The sequence below is a fragment of the Pteropus medius genome, unplaced genomic scaffold, assembly GCF_902729225.1.
Source record: "Pteropus medius unplaced genomic scaffold, Ma_sr-lr_union100, whole genome shotgun sequence".
In the NCBI taxonomy this organism is placed as follows: Eukaryota; Metazoa; Chordata; class Mammalia; order Chiroptera; family Pteropodidae; genus Pteropus; species Pteropus medius.
In genome coordinates this window covers 8,957,761-8,967,951 of record NW_024353517.1, presented here as the reverse complement: position 1 = coordinate 8,967,951, position 10,191 = coordinate 8,957,761, and the positions used below count along the sequence as shown (strand labels likewise).

The 10,191-nt window shown below is 40.7% G+C and overlaps 1 protein-coding gene across 12 annotated transcripts in view; it reads left to right on the top strand.

Annotated features, from left to right (window-relative positions):
* Nucleotides 1-10,191, top strand: part of MB21D2 (Mab-21 domain containing 2) — a 98,629-nt gene that overhangs the window by 68,607 nt on the left and 19,831 nt on the right. For 4 of the 12 annotated variants that reach the window (XM_039850865.1, XM_039850863.1, XM_039850866.1 and 1 more), the window contains one exon: nt 3,140-3,185. The exons of 7 other annotated variants lie outside the window; for them this stretch is intronic. In XM_039850865.1, coding sequence (XP_039706799.1) covers nt 3,140-3,185 — 46 coding nt within the window. Of the gene's footprint in view, nt 1-3,139; nt 3,186-3,252; nt 3,604-10,191 lie in introns of those variants that run through there. One more of the 12 variants, XM_039850868.1, reaches the window with a different exon arrangement.

Genomic DNA, 10,191 nt, shown 5'->3' with positions numbered 1-10,191 from the left:
TGTTAAAATATAGATTCCAACGCCTGCCCTACATTTACTGAGTCAAAGTCCCTAGCAAGAGGCCTGGGTGCATGTTTAACAAATGCACCAAGTGGTTTCTAATGCTCAAGCAAGTTTAGGAGCATGCCATAGGTGGTTTTCCTCAACTATTCCTGTGCTTTGTAGCAGTCATTCTGAACATAAATTGTGATAGGAGCTTGAGGCAATAGCCTGACAAGTGAGATGATAACCCCCAGCAGAGCCAGCTTAATTAGCTGGCCTGGAACCATAATATCATTTCCCTTTCTCAAGCTCTGGTGCTTCAGGATGCTGCCAGCAGTTCCCTCCAGGTGCCTTCTCATCTGTTATACCATTGACCCTTAGAGCATCTCCATGTGGTGGGCAGAACAAGTATAAGGCTGTATTTCATTGATTTTAAGATGCACATTTTCCCATGATTTTACATCTCGAAAATTAGTATGCATTTTAGAATCGATGATGTATGAATTTGATGGCATCTTTTTTTCTGTTTTAGTGATATGTAAAATAATGGTGCATCTGTATATTCAAAAGTGTTGAAGATTTGACGAACTTTGGTTGCTCCTTTTACAGATAAACCTTCCGAGACATTAAGATATTGATATGACTGTGGAAAGTCACTACTAGTTGGGGGAGCCCGGACTCAGACCAAGCTCTCTGTTCTTGTACTAGTTATTTATAGCTGAGTAAACAAATTACACCAAACGTTAGTGCCTTAAAACATTAAATATTATCACACAGTTTCTTGGGCCCAGCATTTGCAAGTGGCTTAGCTAGGGGATTCTGTCTTGGGGGTCTCTCATGAAGTTGCAGGTAAGGTGTTGGTTGGGCCTTACATCTGAAAGCTGTTCCCCTGGCCAGCTTGCTCCCTCGCACTGCTGGCAGGTTGATGCTGGTGTCAGTGGGAGTCCCCAGTTCACCCCCTTGTAGATCTCTCCACAGGCTCTTGAAAGTGCCCATTGTAGAGTGACCAGCTTCCGTCAGTGCAAGTGATCCAAGAGACTGGGGCAGGACAACATTGCAGTGCTTTTGATGACTTCATTTCAGAAACCTCTCATTATCACTTCTGCAGGTTTGATTTGCCACACAGACCAACCCTGACCCAGTGTCCACAAGGACTACACAAGGGCATGAATATCAGAAAGTGGAAGTCATTAGGGGCTGGCTGTTTCCACCACACTCCTTTTCCAATACAGTTTTGTTTTGATCAGCTTCACCATCTCATACCTTAAGTCAAGTTCTTAAATTGAGTGAATGAAAACTCTTTGGGATGTCTATCCCATTGTAGCAGTTTTGAAACTTGAATGTGCCTACGAATTCCGTGGGTTTTCTGTTAAAACACAGGCTGATTCAGGAGGTCTAGAATGCAGCCTGAGGGTCCTCATTCTAATAGCTCCAGTATGATTGCCCTTGCGTCTGGTCAGTGATCGAGAATTTGAGTAGCAAAATGAATAGAGCCAGGAAGGCCTCCAGTAGCACTCTCTGCAGAGCTTCACTGCAACCAGAAGTCCTCTCTCAAGGGTACTGACCTCCTTTTATTGTGGCAGAGAGACAAACTGGGGAGAAGGAACTAAGGAAACCAGCTTACTTAACTAAGTTGGTTAAGGAAAAGAGAGGTTTGAGCAGATAGGAATCCATGCATCGTTGGGTAGGCAGCCCATTGCAGCTCGTTGCAGCTGCGAGCCTCTGCCAGCCTCTTCACAGTGAAGGTCAGGTTTCAGACAGCAACAGCTGGGTGCTCAAAATGGTGGTGAGGTAATTTGGTAGGTGGGGGTGGATAACAGTGCTTAAAAACCAATGGCACACAGTGCATTATTCAGGATGCCCATCAGTGATTCCCCATCCTCCTTTCTTTCATTTTCCTCACACACACACACACAATAATAGACACACACACACACACACACACCCATTAACACTCAGGAAAACAACCCACAATTCCATAAATGCTGCCATGCTTTTAGCCACTTTCAGCTGCTTGGCAGATATCTTGAATACTGTCCCTGGCGCTCTTTCTTCTTACCCATGATAAAACCTCTGTCCTCTGTCTTCCTGCTCATCAAATAAGAGGGACATATTAGATAGTATGTGGTAAGAGGGAATTCTTGAACCTTATGAAATGGAGGAGAACATGGTGAGGTCTCTGTAGTGGGACACAGGGAACTACATTTTCACATGCCGGTGGTTGTTGGGGACCTTTGGAAGGGGATCAAATTTATCACCTTCTACTACTTCATCAGCCATGCTAGTCCATAACTGTAAAAGGTAAAAATTGCTATTTACTGAGTACTACTGTGTGCCAAGCACATACACGCCATCATTTACTCTTCCACCAACCTGAGAGGAGCGTGATCACTCCCTGTTTGCACAGGAGGAAACCAAGCCCATGAGAGGTGAAGGCATTTACTTTACACAGCTAGTAGGTAATAGTTTTACAGTTCACCTAGGCTGGTTTCAGCCGAAAGCTGGTATGTCCAGAGAAGTAAAAAGAGAAGATAAGACTTATCAAGGCTGGAAAGGCTCTCAGTATTGAGTCCATGCACTTACTTCGCATCTGTTCTTGTGCTACTCTTAAGTATTTACCTGAAAGAAATGGAATTTATGTCCATGCGAAGGTCTGCATGCAAATGTTTACAACAGTTATTTGTATTACTGAAAAAACTAAAAACAGCCCAATTGTGGGTCAGCTCATGAGTAGGTAAACAAAGTGTGTCACATCCATACCGTGGAATACCACTTAGCAATAAGAAGGAGCAAGCTATCGATTTGATGACATCAACCTGGGTGAATCTTAAGAGCTTCATGCTAACTGAAAGAAGCCGGCCATGAAAGGCTACATACTATTATGTTTATAACATTCGAGAAATGGAAAAACTACAGGGACAGAAAACAGAGAATGCCTGGGGTTCGAGATGGAAGGGGGATGACTACAAAGGGATATGAGGACATTTTTGGGGTGATGAAAATCTATGTCTTGTGTCTGCAGTTATATAACTGTATACCTTCGTCCAGTGCATCAAACCGTATCTTCAAAAGGATGTATTTTATTGTATGTAATTTATACCTCAATAAACATGACTTTAAAAAATATATCAACCAGTCCAAATCCACTGTTTTCCAGATGGGGAAACTGGCTCCAGCTGAGGAAGTGACTTGCTACAGCAGCCGTGAGTTAAGAATTCAGGTTTCTTGGCCCTGGTCCTGAGGCAGAAGTGAGCTGAGACCTTGTCCTCCTGCCTTTGTCCACAGCACATTCCTCAACTCTCAGTGCAGCACTGTGGGTGGCTTTTTAAAACTCAAACTCCACTGTGCTGCTGATCAGGCTGTTGACCTGCAATTGTCTAGAAGGCTCCTAATTAGAAAATGAAGTAAATTTGCATTCAGCCAGAATCTAAAAAACAAAGCTCCAATAATGAACGTCTACATTCATATTCCAGTCTCCTGTTTCAAGAGAGAGGTGAAAAAAGGCAAAACAGTACCATTAATTTATTCAGAAGAGTGCCTTGAAGGGTATTGCCACCCAGTCAGTCTAGAAAGAACAAAATGTCCCAGAGATTCACACCAACATCTTGTCACAGAAAGCAGGTGAGATTTAAAGTGGGCCAGACCTAATTTTAGTTCCTAAATCTTTTACTTTCTAACTTCATGTCCTTAAGTAGCTACTTAAACTTCTCTGTCTGTAAGATATATTTAAATGAGAGATTGGGAAATAGAGGACCTAGCCTACCTACGACAGACTTCTCTAGTATCCAGCACTGGGCTATGTGCTTTATATGCCTTATCTTAAACTTTAACAGTCATTATCTCTACTATGGAGATGGTCGAGCCTAGGGTAAGTAATCTGTCAGCGATTGACCACCTGGCCAGAAGTGTGGGGCTATATGTAGATTTCAGTAAATGATTGTGGACCTGAATTGAGCCCCATTTATAAAATGATTGGTTGAGGAGGTTCAAAAGAAGTTTGAAAGAGAGCCTTATTTTATTTTTATTTCATTATTTTATTTTTTGCTTTTAAAGAAAAAGTGAGAAAACAATTGAGGCCAAAATTAGGGCCCTGAGTGAGCGCCAAACTCCCACTTGAGGAGAAGGTGTCCTCCCCAATCGCACCTTTTCTCAGCCTCCTCTCTGTCCAGAAAAAAATATCCCAATGACGCAAGAGACCGTGTGCGACTTAGGGCTCAGCTGACACCAGAGAGCCAGGGAGACTTTCCACCTGCCCCTCAGCGGGGCAACTCTCTGGAGACATTCTCTGTAATCTCAAACTCTGTCTGCCTTCTGAGATTTAGAGGCTGGTTTAGCACTAACTGAAATAGGGTTGGTTTTATTTATTTTTTTCTCATTTACACTTACAATTATATACCGAGTAAGTTTTTCATTTTCACTTGAAAATATTTCTCATTCTGTCACAAAGCCAGCATAAGCCTAGATTTATAAAACACCAACTAGTTTTGATAACCTAAGACAACTAAACTAGCAAACTTACCAAACACAATAGACTTGGTTTCTATACTGTGTATTTTCAAATTCCTCCATTATATGCTTCGTGTGCCTGGGCTCAATTTTCCTTTCCTAACCATTGGCTTCCAGTATGAAGCAGCCACTTAGATTCTGGTGCATCCCATCAAGGACTGGGTACCAGTTTCTGTCATAGCTGTTGTACTCAAGGGAAATAATTTAGGCTGAAAGTAAGTGTGCTAGGTTCTCATGTACAAAGAATTTGCTAATTGTTAAAACTATGCGTGGCAAGAGGGAAAGCACATATAGTTTAGATGCCAGAAATTTCTCTACAGCCCAGGGCAGAATTATTATCCTCTTAAATACTTAGGAGCCTGAGACTGGAAAAACTAGAATCAAGGTTAGCGGTCAAAGTGAGCCTGTAAAGACAGTTTCCCAACACCAGCCCAGAGCTGTTTCTGCTAGCCTACAGCACATTCTCTTTGTATAGGTTATTTAATAAATTCATTTTACAACCTTTAGAGCACAGTAGGAAACAATGCAGTTACTGAACCATATGAACACAGCTGCCAACATCTTGTTGATTCAGAATTGTCCAAAGACTTCCATGTGGGGGTGGGACTGACGCAACATGCTGGTTCAACAGTTGACAGATAAATTGGAGTTTCATTTCCTCAGCCTTCTGTTGGAGGTGCTAATGAGCATTGAAAGTCTGGAGAAACACAGGAGGGTGACAAGGGATGAATCTTGCCTGATCTACATACTGAGTAATCGAGCGTGGATGATGTAGACTTGACATCACTAGGTAATAAGTGGACACATTTGAAGGTACTAATAAAGGCCAAATAAAATCAGTACTGTGAATATTTTAATTAAGTTCCGCTTGCAAATTGCGTGGGCTGGTATCATCATTTATTAGAGAGAATATTTGCTTTTCCTAATATCCTTTTATATGTTTCCTGAAACATTCTTTTATATTTCGTTGGGCACTGTGCCAAGATTCTTTGGCTTCTGGAAAATGAGGGGGTTGGACCAGATGATCTCTGAGGTCTCTTCCATGCGCCATTTCGTGACTTGCTTGGCAAGAGAATTTGCCTGCAATGAATCGCATTCCCTTGCCCCCGCCACACACATTTATCCAGGCTTCTGTTTTCGCCATTCATTTTCTCATTCATTCAAGAAGCATTTTGGATGCTTGCAATGTGAGAGTTACTGTGCTAACAATTAGAAATATGCCAGAACACCACCAGGCCCCTACTCTCAAGGGATTACATTCTAATAGATAAATAAGTAAGTAGTGTATCAAGAATATGTTAGGGGGAGCCCACGGCAGTATGAAAACACACAGGAGGACCCTTAAGCTTGATGCAGTCAAGAAAAGCTACTCGGAGGATGTCATATTTTAAGTTGCTCCTTCAGATAAGAAGGTGAAGACTAGGACAAAGAAGTATTTGGTTGGACTTCCCTCTGTGTACCTCCCAGGATGTTTTGAGCATCTTTTCTGTATATAGTGTAAAAGAGGATTATAAGAATGTGATAAAACACAGGCCGTACTTGGTGTCGGAACACAAAGTAGAGAGAAGCAGTAAAGATTTTTGGAGAAGGGATGGCAAAAGTTTAATACTCAAAGTGCAGACGTTTATAAAAAGGAATGACAACCTTAATATATTCTACATTTTGCTCCTTAAATATACTCTATGGACCACAATTAAACTCAAGCACATCTTTATAAAACATCAGTTATTTTAATCAAATTGTTAGAGCTGGAAAATATTTTAAGTTATCTATACTAATCATTTCATGCAGGAGGCAGTTGATGCCCAGAAAAGTTAATTATTTTTTTCAGAAATCAGACAGAGCCAGCTCCAGAACCCTGCCCACATCTCCAAACCACCTTCTTTCAAGGCTCAGCTCAAGATGTTACTCCCTTTAAAACGCTTTCTTCCATACTCCATTCTTTCCTCCCTTATTTTCCAGCAGACCCCAACTTTAAACTTTCCGTTTTTTAAAAAATAACTTGATTTTTTTTGCCAAAATATTTGAAGTCTTATTAGACCTCCCAACATTCTTTAGTATTTTTTTTTTTAAAAATCCAACAAACATGCATCGAATTTTGACAGTGAGGGCCTTAAGCACTGGGGGACATTCTTCTTGTCCTTAGCTTGCATTCTAAAGAGGAAGGTGGATAACAGGTCCTAAGGAATGAAATCTTAAGTTCTTCCTTTGGAATTTAAGTTCTTCAGTGATCTGACACTATTCCTACTGTCCAGGATTCTCTTGGTAAAGTCGGGCGTGTGGCCAACACAAAAGATTAATACTTCCATTCACAGAGTTCTCACAGATTTTTATTAAACATATATCAGCATAGAGAGGAGATGCAGTGTTTTTGTCTTTTTGTCCCAAAGGTCATTAGGCTATCATTAGTGATCTCTTTCTAGTCGAAATATTTTTGTTATATTTTAGCATAGGAGCTAAATATTATTTCCAGGATTTTTGTATTTTCTCACCCTTTCTATCTATCAATTTTATCAAAAAAAAAAACAAACAACAAAGTAATTTGAATAAAACAGGTTGGCACAAATACTGGTCTTTTAAAATTAACCTTTTACATATATGAATGTATACCTGGAGCTCCAAGCCAATCACGAACAACCTTTTTCTTGTCTATTTGTGAGAAGACTTACCACGGAGGAACGTATTTTGTTAGATACAGTTAGGAATTCTCCAGTCGCAAGTCATTTTAGAGATTCTCAGACTTTTATTTACTCTGTTTTTAAAGCAAATTGTACTCATTTTTGTATGACATTAATTAAAATGAAACCTGTTCTAAACAGACTTTCCTTACAGGTAATCCCATTTTTCTTTATTTTAAATGTGTTTGCTGAAAGCCATAAATAAACTGGAACTCAGAATATTCAGTGTGAAAATAACAGGTATAAAAATGCAAATTTAACTTCGAATACTATGCTGGCTTATAAATGTATCAAAATGATTTCTATCATATTATATTATCATATCCTATCATATCTGTTAGTAGAAACTGTAGAAATCAAATGTTAGCTGATTGTTGTTGACGTTAGTGTGATGGCCAGGATATCATGTAAAGGATTTGTGTTTGTACACTTGTAGCCCACCCGTCTCACCACCACCTGACTCATACCGGGGTGTCACAGTGTTGGTTTAAGAATTAGGTGACCTTGATCTAGTTATGGCTCTGACACCCACTAGTTTTGTGGGTTTTAGCTACTAGCAGCACCTCTTTGGCATTCGGTATTCTCATCTACAAAATATAGTGATTAGACTGAATGTGCTAAAGACTCATGCACTTTTGAGATAGATGAATGTGAGTGATGGAATGTTTTTTTCTCTTTTGTACACGGAGAAGCAAAAGCCATGAAAGGTAAGTGACATGTTCATGGCCACAGGGAGAGTCACCAGCTTATTAGGAATAGGGCAGGCTCTTTCAGATATTTTGGTCCTGTCCATCCCTTTGGACCTTATGCTTCCTCAAAATCACCCCGATACCACCGGTCTGGTGTTGGATTTCACTGTCCACAAAGCCCAGTCATTGGCATTTGCTCTGGTGTCTCTTAGGATAACTTCTTGGTAGGTATTTAAAAGGCGTGAGAGTACTAAAGTTCCCATAAATATCCCATTTTAATAATGAATTCTCTCCCACCATGCCAATCAAAATTAGTTTCTTAAATGAACTTATCTTTTTTATTGAATCTCATTTTGGAGAGAAACCAATAATTAAAGTGAAACAGTAAGAAGACACTCTCCAGGATATTACAGAGTCTCCTCTTCAACTACGTTTAGAAACAACTCCTATTAGGAATGAAGAATTTAAGCAGAAGTTAACTCCTCATTTTCCTTTGGATTAATACTATTAAGTTTGTGGCGTGTGTAATTAGCTGCTTTGTGACTTTCTGTGAATAGTGTCCTTGGCAGCCATACATTTAGGAATGTGATGGCTATATATTTGACTGCTTAAAAACAGATCACGTATTTCCATGTGAAAACATTCCAAGTAATGGGTAGGTTTACAGGTGCCGTTTTAACTCAGTTTGCAGCTCAACTGTAATGCTCATCTTATTAGCTTGTCTTTGGGGAGTGGGAATCTATATAGGAGGAAGGAAGAGGAAGAGAACTGAGCAGAGTTTTGAAATTGACATAATTTCCTTGGCACTACCTATTGAGGCCTCTCTGTCTCTAACTACTGTCCTCAGGGCCTTCCAGCATTCTGATGTCCCATCATGGTCCTTTGTTAATCTAGAAATCACTCAGTCCACTCTGAATCAAAACCCCCATTCTGGCTGGCAGTTGTCTACACTGAGGTGAGAATGTTGCACTCTGATTGGACACATTTATACTAAGGAGTAAATGGTAATTACAGCTATAACTTCCGAGAAGCAATTTCTGTTTTGTTTTGTTTTGTTTGGTTTTGTTTTGTTTTCCAACTGTGAAACTGAACCTAAAGGGTAGACTTTCAGGCATGAGGAGAGGGAGAAGACAGAAAATTCAGGCCTGAAAATGTCTCTCAGCTCAGTTCTCTTTGTCTGCCCCTGTACTTCCCAGCTCTTTTATTTCTTGTTGAAAGCTTCATTTACTTTGCCATCTCCCAAGGCAATAGTGGAGTTGTGAGGATGAGTGAGAGGAATGGCAGAAAGCCGATGTGGATAGTCGTCACCACTTAACTTGCGCGTGATGTTTGTAAATCAGCTCCGTCTTTTGAATTAGACACTTGGCTTCAAAGATCAGAACCACAAACTGTGTAACTTCAGGCAAGTGTTTAAGCTCAGAGTCTCCATTTCTTCATACTACTCGGGCGTTATAAGGATTAATGGTAATAAGCAAAAAGCCCTTGGACCAACACAGATGCTCAATAAATGGGTTATGTTATTAAGAGGCCAAGAGTGGCTGGATAGTGGCCTCAACAAAATCTGGAAAGCAGCAGCATCAAAGAGAATTTTCTGATAAGTGGCATGTACATTGTTCTTTGAAGGGTAGATAATGTCAAAGTATTCCATTTGTTTTACATAGATTTCTAGGAACGGAAAACAGGTGGTGAAGCTGCGATATAGCATCCCAGGGGTAGTACCTCCAGATGTGTGCAGATGAGGCCAGCTGAGCTGCTCTGAGGAGAGCGGGACCTTTGCAGAGAGAGAACATGGGGTAGGATGCTGGAGGAGGGTTGCAAACCCAGCCTGAGCAGTCACCGAGACGCATGCACTTTCATCAGCAGTCATCCGTCGTCTGTGTGAGGCGACAATCAATACCAGAAGGAGAAGGTGACAAATCATTCATTGCCCAGAGACTGGCCATAAATCCAGTGCCCGTTTATTTTCTTTGTAACCACTTTAAAGAAACTTCCACACGTGTCCTGTCCCTGCCACACAGAGCCTCACCCCTGGGCTTGCAGAGCTCTGTAGAAAGATCTGCAGTTACCTTTTGTGTTGTGAGGAGTCTTATTTTAGAGGAATTAAAGATGTGTTCTGTTCCATTCTGCTTAAGTTATAACAACACTCTGATTGTCTTTTTCTCCATCTGTTCTTCAGTATGAATTTTAGAGAAATAATCTGTCTGAGGGGTCTGTGTTTGCCTCTGCACTTTACACCTATTAGCTCTGACTTACTGCAAACTCATTCTTAATACATCCCCCCCTCCTTTCCTTTGGCTCAAGAACACACTCTTTTTCTGTATAGACTCCCTAAAGTC